The sequence below is a fragment of the Phyllostomus hastatus genome, unplaced genomic scaffold (assembly GCF_019186645.2).
Source record: "Phyllostomus hastatus isolate PE091 unplaced genomic scaffold, TTU_PhHast_1.1 phas_contig_38, whole genome shotgun sequence".
NCBI lineage: Eukaryota > Metazoa > Chordata > Mammalia > Chiroptera > Phyllostomidae > Phyllostomus > Phyllostomus hastatus.
Window position 1 is genome coordinate 23,319,730 of NW_025333869.1, and position 18,614 is coordinate 23,338,343.

Sequence of the window (18,614 nt, forward strand, 5' to 3'; positions counted from 1 at the left end):
GCACATAGTCCTTGCCTTCAAGTTCCTCACAGTCTAAGAGTGAGACAGGCATATAAACTAACAATAATACTGGCAGAGAAATACAACAATAGAAACTACTGATGCATCTGTTGCCCAGAAGAAGGAAGGCCTATTATATAGGTAGGGAGTCAGGAGATGGGCATGACAGGCTTTATGGAACAGGCAACAGCAGTTCAACTGGGCCCAGGCTGATCAGAATTCCTTTACATTGCATCTAGCACTGAGGTGGGGTATAGATCTCTATTTTGATTAATAGGAAGATTCATGCAGGAAGGGGGCATTCTTTCTTGTTCTGGAATTGAAGCCCCTGCTGCTGCCACTTTGAAATGAACTTTTGGAGGAACGTGGTTGGAATTAGTCCATGACCCTATCAGGGAAGCCACAATCCCTGAAAGGGTGTACATGAGTTATGGAGACTAGAGAGCTAGTACTCTGAGTCCTGAAAAAAAAGGCCCTTGCAGGAGAATGGGGGACAGGGGAGGACAGAAGTTTTTGCTATAGTTAGCTCTGGAAGTAATACAGCTGGGGGGTGGGAGAAGAGTACAGCCGGCAACTATTTTGAGCACAACTCCGATTGACAGGACACGTGTGCTGGACTCTACTGATCCCAGGGCCAAGTTGCCTGCCTGTGGTGTGTGGTGTGGGGTGGGGGGGAAGGCCTGGGGCAGCAGGAGCAGGAGAGCCAGACAGGCCGGACGGGGTACCAGCACCTCGACTTCTCTCCCTGGGACACTCTCCAAACTCCGAGGGCCATAGGTCAACCTGAGCGATGGGTGCTGAGGAGGTGCTGGTCACACTGTCAGGGGGAGCGCCCTGGGGCTTCCGACTTCAGGGGGGGTCCGAGCAGAGGAAACCCTTACAGGTATCCAAGGTAAGGGAGAGCCCCTATATTGAGGTTTTAGGGAAAGGGGAAACCCAGGGGAACCTGGGAAGAGTCACGTGGTGGTCTATGGGGGAGAAGCGGGGGGCTATGGAGAAGAGGAGTGGGAGTGGGTGGGCAGGGAAGCATGCTAAAGTTTGGTGGGGGAAGTAGTGCCTGAACACAGGCTTCTTATGGGCATGGGGGCTATTAGAAAAGGGGATTCCTGGTTTCTGGTAGCAGAGAAAAAGAAAGACTCTGTCTCTGTTCCCTGCAGCACCAAAGCAGCAGAGGCCCAGGTCTGGCCATCCAGTCTTTAATCTCCTGGGTCTGTGCCTCTACTCCAAACTCCAGGAATGTAGGGAAGTTTCTAATTTCTCTCTAACTAAACTGATATGTGATGGGCTGAGGCTGTCTTGTCCAGCCCAGCCTAGCCCTGCCCGGCCCTGCCCATGACTTCATTGCTCCTCTTTCCCTACACCATATCCTTCTCACTGGGTGAGACTCTTTTTAGGGCTAGCAGGGTAATGGCAAGACCTGGCCTGTCAGATGGAGTTGTTACCCTTTTGGTTTCACCATACAGGCTTAATTTCCTCAACTGTAAAATGTGGGTAACAATAGTACCTACTTCACAGAGCTATTCTAAAGATTAAATGCAATAATGCATTTAGAGTGCTTAGCACAATGCCTACCATTTAGTAAGCACTCAATAAATGACAGCCACCGTGACCCACATATACACACATAATCAGTCTCCCAGAATCCGCAGTTCCAGAATCAGCAGGACTCCCTCCAATTTGGAATATTATTCTAAAATTTTGACTCTGTAGATAATAGTGCCTGGGGCTCCAAGGCCTAGGAAAGAATTATTAGCTAGTATAGATATTGCCCATGGAGGAGAATCTTAGAAGGCTACCAGTTTTAGTACCTGCTCCCCACAACCCAATACACATTTGGTGATTACCCTACTTCCCTTCATATAATGTATTATTCCCTCCACTCTGTACCTTCTCTTCTCTAGATAGGCACCCTTAACTGCAGCCCCATTCCCCTCTCCACCCTTTCTTACCATGCAAAGTAAAATCCCTTCCATAGGTCCTTCCATTTCTAACTCTTTTCATCCTATTCCCCCTTGGAGCCCTCCCTCACCTACATTCTCTCCTCTAACACCTTCTCAGATTCGAAGACGGAGCCAGGCTGGCAGAGCAGGACTACGAGAGAGGGACCAGCTTTTGGCCATCAATGGGGTCTCCTGTACTAGCCTCTCTCATGCCAGTGCCATGTGCCTCATTGATGCCTCAGGGAATCAACTTGTCCTCACTGTGCGGAGGTATGGACCCCTCCCACCCCAACCAGCACCGTCCCTCTAGTCCAGGGCTCCCACTGCCTGACTCAGATCTGTGTCTCACTGGCCTGGCTTCAACAATTAACAAGTGCCCATTTCTGCTTGTGTGTTAATGCTGGAGTATAGATGTTAGTATAGGCCTCCCAAAGGGCTTGCATGTATTTGTAATTAAAGGATGGGTGTCAAGTGGGCATTTGAGTGCATGGACCTCCTTCAAGTTTTGCTGTCTCGTCATCACAGCTCCCTGAAAGCCCTCCAAGCACATTTGCCTCCCAGCTTGTCTTCAGACTTCTGCTCTTCCCAGTCCATTCCGTCTGCATCCCTTTTCTCCCCTCATCCCCTCTCCCATCCCTTCTAGATCTCTCTAGCTGTCAACCAGCCCATTTCTCAAGTTCTGTCATCTTTCCCAGGGTAGAGGATGAAGGGCCTTTGCGATCTCCATCCCCCGGTGAGCTTCGGGTGCTGTCACCCTTATCTCCGCTGAGTCCTGAGCCCCCTGGTGCTCCAGTTCCCCAGCCTCTTCAGCCTGGGAGCCTCCTCTCACCCCCTGACAGTGAGGCCTACTACGGAGAGACAGACAGTGATGCCGATGGCCCTGCCACCCAGGAGAAGCCCCGCCGACCCCGCCGCAGAGGCCCTACCAGGCCCACCCCACCGGGAGCCCCACCTGATGAGGTCTACCTGTCTGACAGCCCTGCAGAGCCAGCACCTGCCGTTCCTGGCCCTTCCAGCCAGGGTGATGGCCGTGTGATCTCCCCATCTTGGGAGGATGGAGCAACCCTTCAGCCACCCCCAGCTGAGGCCCTGCTGTTGCCCCATGGTCCCCTCCGGCCTGGCCCAAATCTCATCCCTATGGTGGGGCCTGTTTCCCACCCGGTGGCAGAAGATCTTACTACCACCTACACCCAGAAGGCCAAGCAAGCCAGTGAGTGCCTGAATCTTTTTTCCCTGGCCAGGATCTTTTAATCAGAGTTTTAATTCTACCCCTTCATAAGCAGACCTTATGCTTCTCTGGTCTATAGTCTTGGGGACAAGTGGAGAAGAGTGATGAGTGAGAGAAATAATTATTCTCATGGTCCCCATTATTTTTGCTGTTTGAACTAATGTGACAGAAAGGTACGGGTGGTTCATCCCAACCCAGGAATAGGATAAGAAGGGAAGTTGGAAGGGGACATGAATCAATGAAGAGGTTGCTTGTTGGTGTTGCTAGGTGCCAGACATAGGACAGAGAAGTATTTGGAAGCAGGGCATGGCTACAGGGGCTCTTCAGGGTTAATTGCAGGCATTCCTGGGGACTGGGAGGCTATGGGATAATCATGAGTCCCTAGGAAGTGGTAGAGGGAGGGATCTTCAGCTCTTTATCTCAGGCAAGAATGTAGGCCTGGGCAGAAAAAAAAAAACAGTTCCACTTATCACAAGCTCTCAGCTATTTTTGATGTGAGCCACAGACCAAGGTCTAACAGTGAAACTTCTCCCTGTCCTGTGCCTCCCATGCATCTCCCCAAGAGCCCTTTCTTGCCACCTTGGAAATTTCAGGATTACCCCTCCAGTTCTCATCTCTCATTCCTCCCCTCCACCATTCTGTTTCCTGATCCATAGAATTTTGCATCTCTAAGTCTGGATTAGAGGCTAACAACTTAACAGTTTAGAGCCTGACATCCTGAGAATGTGAATATACCACAAAGAAATTCCAGACGCATGCCTATGATCCCATGTTTACCCCCAATTCTCATTTTAGCACTCTTTGCCTTCTTATCAGGCTGGGTGAGACTGTAGTTAGTGGCTCAGAGGTATTTTTAGCCAGCAGACCTCATTGTTCAGTAGGGTGGAGTGGGGGGTAGAGTAGGCAGGTGCCCATGTCTGTCACACCGGGGCTGGTGGAGCAGGCCAGAGAAGGGAGGGGGACAGGCTGCAAAAATAGCATAGTGAGCTCATTCAGCTGCCAGCTCTGGGATCAAGACAAAGGGGCTTTAAAAGGCATGGGGGTGGCTCAAGCTGGTCCTGCTCCAGCCAACTCTTCCTTTCTCGGCATGGAGACTTTTCAGCCCATCAGCCAAGAGTCCCTCAGCCAAACCAGCTCCAATAAATCTCCAGGCCCAGTTCCTGAGCTACAGGACCCATTCTATGCAGGTACTACCCTCCCGTAGCCAAGAGAGTTCTGGGATCTAGGATGGAGGGGAATATATCAACAGTTTAGGGAGTCAGATCTTTGGGAAAGGTCTTACTCCCTTATCTATTCCTCCTTTTTGCCTTTCTCTTCTTTTTTTTCTAAGTTAGCTCCTTTCTCAGAATGGGTTAATGCTGTTGTCACATGTCAAAGGAAACATGAATGGAAACATGTCACATGTTTCCATTCCACAAGATATGGAAAACTCATGGAGAGAGTGTGTGTGTGAGAGAGAAGTGTGAAATCTGTGAAGTTTTAAGGTTTGTACGTGGGAGTGATATGTGTGAACAAAAAAGTGCCCGCGCACAGGTATAGCTTGCATCACGAAAGCTTTGATAGCAATGGTTACTCACAGTGGAATTTATGGCTGTGTTAAATGTTAAATTTACCTACATTACCTCAATTAATCCTCATAGCAATCTTATGAGGCAGCTATTATCATTTTCATTTATAGATGAGGAAACTGCACTTCAGTGAAGTCACTCTTCCCAGAAACCAAAAACCTAAACTGAACTTGACTCCAGTGCCTGCTTCCTGTTCACAGTTCTATTCTGTGGTGTAAATGTGAGGATGGACACAATGAGAGCCCTAATTAGAAAGGTGCTTGGTATCTTGAGTAGAAAGTACATGGAATTTCAAGAATTTTTCAGGAGAAACTGGGGATCGTGAATCAGAGAGTATCCATGTCCATGGCAGGGTCCCAGCAGCAGCGCAGCCTCTCCCCTTCCTGGCCCCACCTCCACATTGCATGGGAAGCCCTGCCCTGCCTCCCTCTCGTATATAATCCTTTCATGCCAGCCTGGTAGTGGCTGCCCAACCTCTCTACCTAGAAGGCCAGCCCCTAAAGAAGACCACTCCACTCCCACCCTCAGCTGGAGCGAAAGGTGAATATATTTAGCCAGTGACCTTGAGGTATCCTAAAGATTTAGAGGACTGCCTTGGAGAGCAGCACTCTGGCTTTTCCAGCATCTCGGATCTGAGGACATCCCTGGCTGTGAGTAGCAAGGGTGTGAGGCACAGGGAGTGTCCTGGCAGTTGGAAGGCCAGTATCAGCTCTAAAATTTTGTCCAAGCCATTAGGAAAAGGACCCCTGCAGGGGGAACTCTGAGAAGGGCCACCTGGAGTGTGCATGTGTGTGAATATGTTCAAGTTACTCTGTTTTTTTGTGTGTGAGCACACATGTGTTTACAAATAAATTAGAGAGAAAAGTACATGGGAAAATACGCCGACAGCTGGCTTTTACTAGACCCATAATCTTGTTGAAATGCTGTGTAGTGGGAGTTGTTTTTATGAATGTAAGTGGCATGGACTGCATGATGGGGGGGCGGGTAGAATTGGGAATAAATATCCTTGTTGCTAAGGGTCCTCTGTGTCCTTATCATAGGGGTAAGGGAGTAAGTCCCAAACTGTCTGAGAAGCACCACAGAAGGGTGCTTCTTTTGTCTCCCTGGGATGTGACCCCTTCCTCCAACCCCTGGGCTGCCAGGCAGGAATTGAGGGAGGCAGGGGAGGAATGTGTGGGGGGGAGGGTAAGAGCCTATCTCTTGGAAGATAGGAGCAGAGTAGAGGGAGGAGAGCTGTGGTCAGAGTGGTGTCAGGGCAGCTGGCTAGACCCTGCCTTCCTTTTAACTGTCCTTGGTTTCACCTTTCACCTTCCACCTTCCACTCTGCCCCCAAGTCAGAGGACTTTGCTAAAGGCAGGAAACATTATGGGTCAGGAGGTGGGAGGGCTGAGTCGGCTGGGGTAAAGGTGAAAGCCTTGGGAAACAGGACTGGAAGAAGCTCACTGATCTTTCTCCCTCCTCAGAACTGCAACGCGCAGAGAGCCTTCAAGAGAAGAGTGTGAAGGAGGCCAAGACCAAATGCCGGACAATTGCATCTCTGCTAACTGCAGCCCCCAACCCCCACTCCAAGGGGGTGCTTATGTTTAAGAAAAGACGGCAGAGAGCCAAGAAATACACCCTAGTGAGCTTTGGGTCTGCAGCTGGGACAGGCGCTGAGGACGAAGAAGACGGGGTCCCACCAACGAGCGAATCCGAGCTGGACGAGGAGGCCTTCTCCGACGCCCGCAGCCTCACCAACCAGTCCGACTGGGACAGCCCCTATCTGGACATGGAGCTGGCCAGACCGGGCTCAGGTGCAGCAGAGGCCCAGGGCTCAGGGCTGGGAGCAGGAGGGCAGCTGAGTGAGGCCTCCGGGAGAGGGGTCCAGCTCTTTGAACAGCAGCGCCAGCGCGCAGCTTCCAGCACCCAGGAGCTGGCCCAGGATGGTCCAGCAGCCACACTCAACAGGCAAGGCCTGCAGTCACCACCTCGGGCCCAGAGTGCTCCACCCGAGGTGGCAGTCCTCCCCAAGTCGCCAGACCCTTTAGCCAGCGCCAGACCCTTCCTCCCAGGCGGTGGAGCCCCTACCCCAGCTCCAAGCATCTTTAACCGGTCAGCCAGGCCTTTTACTCCTGGCTTACAGGGGCAGCGGCCAGGTACCACCCCGGTTATTTTCCGGCCCATGGCTCCCAGGAAGGAGAATGAAACCTCGGGAGGCCTCAGCCCCACCCCACCGCCTTTCTCGTCCGTTCCTCAGGGGCCTGCCCTTCGGCCCATCTTCACCGCAGGGGTTCCCAGCCACCTGTCAACCTCCAGTCCTCCTAGCACCCCGCGCTCTTCTGGCCCCGTGACGGCCACCAGCTCTCTGTATATCCCAGCCCCCAATCGTCCTGTTACGCCAGGCGGGGTCCCAGAGCCCCCAGCTCCCTCCAGCACAGCTGCCATGACCTCCACTGCCTCTATCTTCCTGTCGGCGCCTCTGCGACCCGCTGCACACCTAGAGGCACCATCCCCAAGCTCTGTGGTCCCTGAGCCCCCCAGCGCTCGGGAGCAGCGCATCTCTGTGCCAGCTGCTCGCACGGGTATCCTCCAGGAGGCCCGGCGGCGGGGTACGCGGAAGCAGATGTTCCGGCCGGGAAACGAGGAGACGAAGAAGAACTCGCCCAACCCCGAGCTGCTATCGCTGGTGCAGAACCTGGATGAAAAACCCCGGGCCGGGGGTGCAGAATCTGGTCCAGAGGAGGATGCCTTGAGCCTCGGGGCTGAAGCCTGCAACTTCATGCAGCCACCAGGAGGCAGAAGTTACAAGACCCCGCCTCACGTGACACCTAAAACCCCGCCTCCAATGGCTTCCAAGGCCCCCCTCCCTCTGACTCCTAAGACTCCACCCCCAGTGGCTCCTAAGCCCCTATCTCGAGGGTTCCCTGAAGGGCTAGTGAATGGGGCAACCCCTTCTGCTGGAATGCCTGAGCCACCAAGGCTTCAGGGCAGGGGTGGGGAGCTGTTTGCCAAGCGGCAAAGCCGAGCAGACAGGTACGTGGTGGAAGCTACACCTAGTCCTATCGTTGGCTCTCGGCCCCGAAGCCCTTCTCCTACTCCCTCACTGCCCCCTTCCTGGAAATATTCACCCAACATCCGTGCCCCACCTCCTATTGCTTACAACCCACTGCTCTCACCCTTTTTTCCCCAAGCTGCCCGAACTCTCCCTAATAAGGCCCAATCCCAGGGGCTGCGGGCAGGCCCCAAACAAGGCATCAAGGCTCTGGATTTCATGCGGCACCAGCCCTACCAACTTAAAACTGCCATGTTCTGTTTCGATGAAGTTCCCCAGACTCCTGGCCCCACCTCCTCAGGGCCCCCCAAAACTGCTCGAATCCAGGAGATCCGCCGATTTTCCACTCCAGCACCCCAGCCCACTGCAGAGCCACTGGCCCCCACTGTGCTTGTGCCCCGAGCAGCCACTACATTGGATGAACCCATCTGGAGGACAGAGCTGGCCTCAGCGCCTGCCCTTAGCCCAGCCCCTGCCCTTAGTCCAGCCCCTGCCCTTAACCCAGCCTCTGCCCTTAATCCAGCCCCTCCTCCAGAGTCTCCCAGGGGTCTTGGGGCCTCCCCCAGCTCCTGTGGCTTCCAGGTAGCCAGGCCCCGGTTTTCAGCCACCAGAACAGGATTGCAGGCTCATGTGTGGAAGCCTGGAGCAAGCCACCACTGAGCAAAGCGCAGCTCCCAGGACCAAGGAGAGGTGGAACATCCAGTTCCTAAAGTTGCTTCTCCTATCCAATCCACCCCCTCTCTCAGGCATCTGGAGGCTAAATTCCCTGCTGCCAGAGATAGTTTTAGAGTTCTTAACCCACTTCCAGGCTTCCTCCTGGCTTTCTCCCTCCCTTGCTCTTTCCAACCTAATATCCCTGCTTTGGTACCTGTGCTTCTCTGTCTCTGTAGTTCCTTGCCTGGATCTCTGTCTTTATCTCTAGGTCTGTCCACCCATATTCCGCCACGGGTCTCTATTTCTCTACTTTGTTCTTTACTCTGTGAGCTTCACAACGTTCAGTGAGAAGCACACAGAGAAGCTATCCCTGAGACCTCAAGCAAGAAGCTCACCACCAGACAGGCAGCAAAGGAACTGAACTGATCCTTGTTTGCACTAAGTTGCTCTCTGCTCCTCACCTTTCCCAAACTTGGCTGGCATATACCTAGGCATGTATGTGTGTGTGAGTGTGTATGTGCCAGTGTGTGTGCACAGATGTGCTCTTCTGTCTGAAGCAAGAGTAAGAGGAGACCCGAGATGGGTCTCATCCTTGCACTGATGAAAGAAGGGTGAGATAATGCCACGTGGGTTGTCTAGTGGGGAGAAAAATTCACTGGAGTCAAAGACCACCATCTGTAGCAGGTACACAGCATCTTGTGAAGCTCATGGAGTATGAGAAGACTTGAAGGCAGTTTGTATGGGCTGTTATACCAGGTAGACTGGGAATCAAACTAATAATTCGATTCCTTAGGATTTTAGACAACAACTTGAGAGGCCCTGTCCTGAGCAACAAGCACCCAGGAAGTGAACAAAAAGAAAATTTTCCTTTGAGAATGAACAAATACATTGGATTCATTACCTCATGAACCTAAGACAGACAGAAAGAAAAGAGCCATGGTGTGGAAAGTGAGGCAGGACGAGGAGCAGAGCAGAAATGAATGAAATTGATTGAGCCACAAAGAGGAGCATGGTGAGAGAGAGTGAGAATGCAGTGTTGGCAGAGTAAAGTTAGTAGCAAGAAACCGCTGTGTACAAGAGCGGGGATTGGGGGGAAATGTGACAGAGAAGAATGTATTTTTTAGAGTGAAAGGGATGATGGTGGGGGGATGTGAGAGTATATGCTGAGTGTTGCAAAAACAGTTGGTAACTGTGCTACCTCCTTTGATTCTGCCCCTCCGTCTTCTGCAGCTTGTACTGACTACCTGGGAAAGGGCAAGGAAACACTCAGAGCCAAACCTCTTTTCAGCCCTACCCTATCCTTCAAACCCTAGCTCTTGTTCCAGCTTTAGGTCCTGATCATTGATCCTAGAGGAATGTAGACTCCCCTCTCACCACGACTACCAAGTGGTCACATTTGTTGCTTGACCTGGACACTGATCCTTTCCTTTGCATATTGAATGTGAGTCACAGTACTTTTGTTTGTGCACAAGAATAAACTTATACCCCACACTTCTGTTGCTGTCATCTCTTCTATGTTTATACTCAAGTCTTGATCTCCCCTTGATCTTCTTCAGCTCAATCTCCTGACTCCTGACCTCTTTCTCCATTCCTGCCCTCCTATTTTTCGCTCTTTTGCCCTTTACCCCTGGTCTTTTGCTCTTCTCTGCCAATTCTGTCCCATTCCTATTTAGCCAGTTCCACAACTCCCCTTGGTTCCCTCTCCCCACATCCTTCATCTAGAGTCTCCCCCTTTCAACCTCCTGCTCCATCCATACTCCCCAAGCTAAGCCTCAGAATACAGAACTAAGAGAAGTTGGAAAGGTCTTCTGAGCCTTTTGCCAACAACATTTCCTAGCTCCCTGGAAGCAACCATATTTCCATGGGAAACAATGCTGGAGGTGAAGGTGGGTGGGAGAGGAAGAACCATAGAGTGGTTGGGTAGTGTGGATTGAAACGAAGAAGAGAAAGCACAAGAAGTAAACTAGAATTAGACTTCTGAGAAAGAAAATGCCATTGCTCCAATTGTACCAGCAGGGGGCATATTTGAGCCAATAACCAGGCCTAAGACCCAGATGTCCCCAAGTACACAGTTTCAGAATTTCAAAGAAATGATCCAGAGAGTACAGGTTGAATATTCTATCTTCACCCACTTGGTAGTTTTAGGTAGTCAATCACAGGAGACCAAAATTTTGGTTTGATTTTGAGGGGAGGAAGGTAGTGATGATGAAATTTTGGTATTTATGTGTTTTATGTTATAGCTGTTTGCTATTTATGTTTTTTTCTTCTCATTGCTTCTTTGGGTTGGGAGGAAATGGAGAAGGACAAAAGATGAGGGGTCTAGAGGCTGAACTGGTCTAGGAAGAGGCCAACTACAGGGGGCTGGAAGCCCTTTCAGCTCCTGGCCTGAACCTGAAAAGCTCAGGATGGGAAGAGAGCATGGTCAGGAAGAGTGGAGAGCTCACAGAGGGACCGGGGGTCATTCTGGGAGCTACAGAAGTCACTTCTTAAAGCAGCCACAACAGGGTGGTTCCAAAACCTAAGCAGAACATAGAGAAGGATCCAGGGTGTTCATGGAGCTACTGAGGAAGGGGCTATGCAAATGACAGATTTCTTACAAGGGGGCTCTCCAGCTGGTGCCCCTGCCTAGCGGTTCCTCTGGAACAATGCAAATAGGACAGTCCAGATCCTATGCGGTGTGTCTTCCTTTGAAGAAAAGCCCAAGTAGGAATCTCAGAAAGTAAGGCTTTGGTGGGTCAGGAGCCTTCATGCACTTCTCTAAGAGACGTCTATCCTGCAGAGTAGGCTGAACTGATCACCCCAACAGCAAATGGGGGTGAAAGGGCAGGAATTGGTCAAGTCTTCCCTGAATCTTCCCTTACAGCCTAGGAAGCACTAGGTTTGGATAATTTGGTCCTTTAATCTGCTAAGAACTGGCTTTTCCATAGGAAAGACCAACTCACCCAGGAACTCTCAATGAGTAGTTCCACCCTTGACTGGATAGCTTAGTTGGTTGGGCATTGTCCTGCAATACAAAAGGTCACTAGTTCAATTCCCGATAAGGGCACATGCCTGGGTTGCAGGTTTGGTCCCCAGTCAGGGCATGTACAAGAGAGATTGATGTTCCTCTCCCTCTATTTCTCCCTTCCTTCCCCTCTCTCTAAATGTAAACAAATACATAAAATCTTAAACAAACAAACAAACCAGAGTAGTTCCATTGTGAACAGACTTCGCTGCCCCAAACATAGCGCCTTAAGCCTTCCCATTCCCAAAATGCACCCACATGTCCTCCCAGCTATGGCCTAGGTTGGCTCTGAGCGGCTCTCCAGACATGTTCTTCAGGTTCTTGCTCTCCCACTCTGAATTCCTACCTACCACTTGCTGCCTGCCTCCTCTGTCCCTCTCAGTTTTCAATTTCTCCCTGAATGCTTCTTTGGATCTCAGAGTCCAAGTGCCAAGAGAAAGGGAGTCCCTGGGCAGATTGATTCCTGGCTCAGGGAGCTTAGTGGGAGACTCTCAAAGCCCTTTCCTCTGTTCTTGAGCCTCTGGGCAAGGAGGGCGGGATCTTGGTTCCAGGGTCTCAGTACCCCCTGTGCCATTTGAGCTGCTTGCACTCATCTATTAATAACCACCCTCCCTCCCCCACTGCCAGTGCTGCCCCCACGCCTGCCCAGCTCGGGTTCTTCAGTCACAGCAGCTCAGTCCTCCAAAGCTGCTGGACCCCAGGGAGAGCTGACCACCGCCCGAGCAATCTGTAAGTCTCCAGAGGGGCTGGAGCCCATTCTGTTGACTGTTGTGTCTGTGTGTGCAATTTATCCTGGGGTAGTTGTCCGCCTCCCCCATCTGTGTTCAGCTCTCAGCTGTCCAGTTCAGGGGAGCCACAGAGAGTTGGAAGGGGAAGGGCCCAGACCAGGAGGAAGAGAGATAGTGGGGGAGGAGCTGGAGGAATGAGAAGGGGGTCTAAGAGACTGGATGGAAAAAAAAAGACCTCAGCAAGGCTGAGAGGTACAAGGAGAGTCCACTTAGCAGTTCCTGGACGCTGACCGCAGCAGGTGCCGCTTGTTAGCAGAACTGCAGATGTGCTGTGGGACAGGACTCTGCAGAAGACAGCATGTTTGGCCAACTTCTGTTAAGGAAGACTCTGTATCTGTCCCAGCTTGTCCCTCTTCACTGCCAGATACTATTATTGTGTTCCTGTCCTCCCTCAGTTTCCCAGTGCTATGATATTGCCGAGTTGACATGTATCGAGGCTCAAATATTCCGTGACCTCCCTCCAGTTCTGGGGTCTGGGGCGGGAGTGACTGAAAGGGAGCAGGGATCACTGCTGTGACCTCCCAGGCCCCACTCCAGCTGGCTCAATGGAGGAGCAACAACCTCTCCTTTCTATGGAGAATGTTTTTGGCTGGATCTCCTCAACCCTGGCAGAACATTTTTCTGCCCCTTGGGGATTGGGGAGGACTGGGGAGAGACCGGAGTGTGGATTGACAGCCCCAGTCTGAGATCCCCATGCAAATAAGAACTTCAACTCATGCCAATGAACCCTGGGTGCATTGCCTTGCTGTGCATTGTTTGCTTTAGCCCCTGCCCTCCATCACACACCATGTTCCCGATGCCTGCACCAGCTCTTCATAAAAGGGCTGCAAAGAGATTGGGAACAGGTAGGGGCAGGGGCTGCATCTATAGTTTCTGCCCTGCCTCCCAAGAGAAGCTCTTACACAGTGGGTTTTCACTGTTTGAGGGAATACATATTTCTTTGAAAATCTAATGAAATTTTGCTCCTTGAAGTCCTTAACTCCAGGTTAGGCAGTACCTCCTTACTGAGTGAGACACTCACCCTTCCCATTCCCTGTCCATCTTTCAACTCCCCCTTCCCACCTTACCCAGGCTGGATCTGCCTCCACAATGCCGCTCTCAGGAACCCCAGCCCCCAACAAGAAGAGGAAATCCAGTAAGCTGATCATGGAACTCACTGGAGGTATGGATGCCTGCTCCTGGCTAGTATGGGGCTTCTTATTAAGAGTATCTCCGGCCCAAGAGTCCCAGAAATATCACAAGATTACATATGTCTTAGGGTGAAGAGACAAGAGGAATTCAGGGGTTGGGGGTGGGAGACGGTGGTGGTGGGGCAGGAGAAAGTATCCAACACTGACCACTCACCCTTCCACACTTTTCACCTTGTAATCGGAGACAATAATATTTATGCCATATTACCCAGCATAAGCCCGGACAAAGGGACCTACAGGTCAGTGAGGTTTGTTTAAGAAAAAAAATATATAAGATAGAGACTGGCACAGAGTTAGGTCTCAATAGATGGTTAATTGCCTTATTCCTTTCCCCAAATCTAGGGAGCCTGTGTAAGTATTTAAAAATGGAAAACTGCACAGGCTGTTTGCTGTCAGAGTTCACGGAAGGGAAGAGTAGGGAAGGGAGCTGAGACAGGAGTCTGTACGAAGTTCAAACAGTGTTGGCCTTCAGGCGTTGCCCTGGGATACAGCCTCCCCCAGCTTCCCCCAGCTTCCATCTGTGATATGCTTTGCTGCTGTTGCCCTGTGACCCCATGCTCATGTCCCTTTGACTGCATTCACACCCTCTACTCTAGTATTTCCACTCTCTCCATTCTGCACTCCAGTTTCTACACATTCTCTCCAACTTCAAACCCAGGAAATAAAAATCCCTCACAAATTAGACAGAATTTGATGAGACATCAGAGACAGCATCTGCTTCCCTTAGCAATTTCTGCTGGGACATACACACTTAGTGTGGATGGCACCTGCGTTTTGAGCCCAGCAAACCCTACTTTCCTCTTTTCCTTGCCTCTTCCTCCCCCCTCCATAAAAGGTGGACAGGAGAACTCGGGCCTGAACCTGGGCAAGAAGATCAGTGTCCCAAGGGACGTGATGTTGGAGGAACTGTCACTGCTCACCAACCGGGGATCTAAAATGTTCAAACTGCGGCAGATGCGGGTGGAGAAATTTATCTACGAAAACCACCCTGATGTCTTCTCTGACAGCTCCATGGTGAGTTCATAGCTCTACTACTCTCAAAGCCTAGTGCCCCTCCTGACAGCTTCTTTGTAGGCGCTGGATCTCCAAAATGCTACCAGACTCCCCTTCCTGCAAATTTAAAAGCCTGTTAAGCCCCCAGATATAGTGAGTGCCCAATAGCTCCAGGGTGAGTTACAACCCCTGAAACTCAGTCACTGTCTTAGAGCTAGTGAAGGGGGTTGGTGAATACCCCACCCTCAGAGGGAAAATTTCCTTCCCAATGTGGGTAACTGTTAAAGATAGGGTTAACAGATGAAACAGAGGAAGCCCAGTTTTAAAGTTGAGATACACACAAATAATTTTTTTAGTAAAGTATGTCTCATTCAATATTTTGGACATAAAATAGCCCTGGCCGGTGTGACTCAGTGGCTTGAGCCCCAGACTGTGAACTGAAAGTTTGCCAGTTCAATTCCCAGTCAGGTCACATGCCTGGATTGCAGGCCAGGTCCCCAATTGGAGACAAGTGAGAGTCAACCAATTGATGTTTCTCTTGCACACTGATGTTTCTCTCCCTCTCTTTCTCCCACCTTCCCCTCTCTCTAAATATAAATAAAAATAAAATCTTTAAAATGAAATAAAATAAAAACCTAAGGCACTTAAATAAAAATTTCAGATACACAATAAATACCTTTTTAGTATAAATATGTCCCACAAAATATTTAGGACATAAAGATTAAATTAAATTTAAAAATATAAAAAACTCAGTTAAATTTGAATTTCAGATACACATTGGATACTCTCATGTATGAGTGTGTCCCATGCAATATTTGTGGTATATTTATACTAAAAAAGTATTTGTTGTGTATCTGAGGTTCAAATTTAACTGGTGTCCTATAATCTTATTTGCTAAATCTGGCAACCCTAGAAAGAGTTAAGTGAATTTTTACAGCCATTTCCTTCTCTAAGAACCCCAGATGTGGGGAGTGACAAATCCTTGAAGATCCTACATTCCCTAGTCAGGATTTTGCAAAGAAAGAAAAGTAGGGATTGGAGAGAGGCCAGGCATAAGATGTTAGAGTTGAGAAGGAAGACATCATCTTCATTTCCTTTCTTCCCCCTCTACTTTCCCTGGGCAACCAGAAGAGAGTGGAAATAGATGCTTACATGAGGCCAGGGGCCGAAGTGTCTGTGATTGGTCCTTATGTAGAAGCAGAGTAAAAATGCTGAGCTAGTTATATCTAACTTTAGAGACCAAAAGCCCTCCTTCCTGCCTGGGTCTGGTTACACAGGGTGGAGCCTGGGGTATGCGTGGTAGGTGGCCAGGAGAGCCTCCTGAAGGAGATGGGTTATTTTTAGATTTGGGGCTGAATCCAGTGTTGTCCTCTTGGTCACCCTTTCCCCTTCCCACTATAATTTCACTGTCAGGAGGTCTTGGTCCAACGGGCACCAAGAGGAGAGAGGGAGAGGAGGAAAAGGAGAGAAAGAGGCAGGATGAGGAGGGGGAGGGGACAGAGATCTTCTAGCTTTTCAAATTAAGGCTAGAATCTCCATGCCAAAGCTATCCTCTGAAATTGTAGTTGATCAGAAGCCTCGGTCCTCTTTGCCTTGGCAAGGATGGGAAAGAGGAGTGTGGAGAATGAGTTGCCGCCATCCTAAGGTGTAACTGGAGAAACTGAACCAAGGTGGTCCTACCCCTCAAGAAGAGTTTAATTCCTCATAGTCAGGTTATCCACTATCCATCTATTGGTGGGGAGAATCATAGAGGATTCAGTGTCCTCTGGTTGGCCATTGTCTCTGATCACATCCTCCAGGCTATGCATACCTGTGTCTTTGTATATTTCCCATCCTCATAACCTTCCCTTCACTCTCATTTTCTTTCAGGATCACTTCCAGAAGTTCCTTCCCACAGTGGGGGGACAGCTGGGCACAGCTGGTCAGGGATTCTCTTATAGCAAGGGCAGCGATGGAGGCAAAGCGATGGGCAGTGGCTCTGCTGGACAGTATGGCTCTGACCAACAGCACCATGAGGGCCCTGGGTCTGGAACTGGGGGTACAAGAGGTCCAGGGGCCCAGACTGGCAGAGGAGGAGCTGCTGGCACAGCAGGGGCTGGTGATCCAGGAAAAGGCAAGTATCCTCACCCAAGAGTAATGTGTCTGTTCCCTACAGCAGTGACATCCCTAGAAATGAGGCCTAGATTGGGTATAGGGAGCAGGGGAGGCCTGAGATACTTTAATGGACTCTCTGGGTCCAGGAGAATACAGAGATATGTCTATTTCACCTAGAAGCCTTATTTCTCTGTCACCTTTCTGGCTTTTCAGTTTCAGTCACAGATCTGACCCCAGGCTGTCAGTATTCCACACACCTTATACAATTACCAGGAGGATCTTATACCTTTTTTCCCTGGCCCTGGCAACTTTCCTAGTGCAGGGGTGTGAAACTAACTTCCCTTGGCTACTAATTGCTATTGTTTGACTTACTTTTCTTTCCCATGGCTGCTAGGAGATCAGGCAGGTGGAGAAGAAAAACATATCACTGTGTTCAAGACCTATATTTCCCCATGGGAGAAAGCCATGGGGGTTGACTCTCAACAAAAAGTGGAACTTGGCATTGACCTGCTGGCCTATGGGGCCAAAGCTGAACTCCCCCAGTATAAGTCCTTCAACAGGTATGGGTGATGCGGGAGGAACCAGATGCATCCTAGTGCATGGCGTGTCCTTAGTTAGATGGAGACTTGGGTTCAAATGTTTCAGGACATCTGAGGCATGGGAGGACTAAAGGAGGCCCTTTCCCCTTTTCACTCTAGCTTAGAGAAACAGCAAAATATGATCAAGTGAAAATTTGCTGGGAAGTGGGATTTGAATTTTAGTTCATAAGCCACTTATTGGCTGTGTGAGCATGGGAAAGTCACCTTGCTTCTGAGCCTTGGTTGCCTTCACTATAAATACTCCATTACACGTTTAAAGTCCTTTTGAGGCTCCCTTTATTCAATTAGGATTTCATTACTGTTTCTGAAGCATGACTCTACTTTATACTCTTTATATTCCTCTTTAGCGATGCTTAAGTGTCTGTTCTTTTGAAATTGGGCTCCTCTAAGCCATGGGTAGTAGATCTGTGAAAGCAGGATAGGGAAGTGCTAGAGAAGTGCTTTTGCATTTGATCCAGAGGAGCCTGGATTTTCCAGGAAATGTTCATTCCTCTCATCTAGACTATGCATTATCCACTAGAGGTAGAGTATGGGTTTTATGTTGAAATTTGAGGTGGTGTCAGGACATTGGGTCTATAGAATTTGGGGTTACTTTCTGTGAAATGTTGGTCTGGGTCACGGCTACTTGTGAGACTATCTAGTACCAACTAGACTCCTTTCCTCATTATTATCTTTGGGGAAACAGGGAGCCAGGGAGGGGAATGGAATGCCAAGGAAGCAGAAGAATAAGGAGTGCAGAGGTGATCTCAAACGAGAATTCACAGACTCCTCTCTCCTCCAAACAGAGTAACATCTTACTGAGAAAGCTCTGCTCCTTTTAGTGTTTGTTTGTTTATTTGTTTGTTTAAATGAAATAATGTATCTCCTTTTCAGGACAGCAATGCCTTATGGTGGATATGAGAAGGCATCCAAACGCATGACCTTCCAGATGCCCAAGTTTGACTTGGGGCCCCTGCTGAGTGAACCCCTGGGCCTCTACAACCAGAACCTCTCCAACAGGCCTTCTTTCAATCGAACCCCTATCCCCTGGCTGAGCTCTGGGGAGCCTGTAGACTATAATGTGCATATAGGCATCCCCTTGGATGGAGAAACAGAGGAGCTATGAGGTGTTTCCTCCTCTACTTTGCATCAGTTTCTCCTCTCTGATTCCAATTTGGAGAAGGAATAAGGAGCAGGACACCCCAACCTCCATTCCTTTTGGGAATGGAGGGAAAGGGGAGGGAGAAATCTGCCTTTTCATCTGTCACTCTAAGTCCCCACTCCAAGCATCCTTCCTCACCAGCTCAGAGCTCCCCTTCCAGTTGCTCTGTATGAAACCTGCTCTTTTATGGAATTTGCTCTGCTACTGTTAACGGTCAATAAACTTCAAGGAAATGAACTCATTCTTCCTCTGATATTTGAGGGCAGACAAAAACTGAGGCTAACAATGCACAGAGGGTAATTAAAGTCAAATACTAAACATTCATTGTTCAAATTTCAAGATCAGACCTGAGCTCTGGTTACTTACACACCTACGCCTACATCC

At 49.8% G+C, this 18,614-nt stretch overlaps 2 protein-coding genes across 4 annotated transcripts; both read left to right on the plus strand.

Annotated features, from left to right (window-relative positions):
• The first annotated feature begins 671 nt into the window (after positions 1 to 671).
• Positions 672 to 9,912, plus strand: SYNPO2L (synaptopodin 2 like). 3 transcript variants are annotated; one of them, XM_045842129.1, is made up of 4 exons: positions 672 to 892; positions 2,059 to 2,210; positions 2,636 to 3,150; positions 6,200 to 9,912. In XM_045842129.1, exons 1-4 carry the CDS (start codon positions 791 to 793, stop codon positions 8,425 to 8,427), a joined length of 2,997 nt encoding a protein of 998 aa, XP_045698085.1. In that variant the 5' UTR covers positions 672 to 790; the 3' UTR covers positions 8,428 to 9,912. The 3 variants fall into 3 exon arrangements, with proteins under 3 accessions (XP_045698085.1, XP_045698086.1, XP_045698087.1); XM_045842130.1 differs by lacking the exons at positions 672 to 892; positions 2,059 to 2,210 and adding an exon at positions 4,262 to 4,355 and having other exon boundaries at positions 2,854 to 3,150; XM_045842131.1 differs by lacking the exons at positions 672 to 892; positions 2,059 to 2,210; positions 2,636 to 3,150 and adding an exon at positions 4,256 to 4,355.
• A 2,134-nt stretch (positions 9,913 to 12,046) lies between these two features.
• On the plus strand, positions 12,047 to 18,471 carry MYOZ1 (myozenin 1). Its single transcript, XM_045842132.1, has 6 exons — positions 12,047 to 12,154; positions 13,285 to 13,375; positions 14,239 to 14,417; positions 16,266 to 16,509; positions 16,885 to 17,050; positions 17,963 to 18,471. The coding sequence occupies exons 2-6, from the start codon at positions 13,303 to 13,305 to the stop codon at positions 18,192 to 18,194; spliced, it is 894 nt and encodes a 297-aa protein (XP_045698088.1). The 5' UTR covers positions 12,047 to 12,154; positions 13,285 to 13,302; the 3' UTR covers positions 18,195 to 18,471.
• The last annotated feature ends 143 nt before the right edge of the window (positions 18,472 to 18,614 follow it).

What these genes read in the sequence shown, in the direction of transcription:
- SYNPO2L (XM_045842129.1), top strand. Translation starts at nt 791, where the DNA reads ATGGGTGCTGAGGAGGTGCTGGTCACACTGTCAGGGGGAGCGCCCTGG. An exon ending in CTTGTCCTCACTGTGCGGAG is followed by an intron (nt 2,211 to 2,635) that starts GTATGGACCCCT and finishes CATCTTTCCCAG; the next exon opens with GGTAGAGGATGAAGGGCCTT. An exon ending in CCAGAAGGCCAAGCAAGCCA is followed by an intron (nt 3,151 to 6,199) that starts GTGAGTGCCTGA and finishes CTCCCTCCTCAG; the next exon opens with AACTGCAACGCGCAGAGAGC.
- MYOZ1 (XM_045842132.1), top strand. Translation starts at nt 13,303, where the DNA reads ATGCCGCTCTCAGGAACCCCAGCCCCCAACAAGAAGAGGAAATCCAGT. An exon ending in GGCTGGTGATCCAGGAAAAG is followed by an intron (nt 16,510 to 16,884) that starts GCAAGTATCCTC and finishes CATGGCTGCTAG; the next exon opens with GAGATCAGGCAGGTGGAGAA. An exon ending in CAGTATAAGTCCTTCAACAG is followed by an intron (nt 17,051 to 17,962) that starts GTATGGGTGATG and finishes TCTCCTTTTCAG; the next exon opens with GACAGCAATGCCTTATGGTG.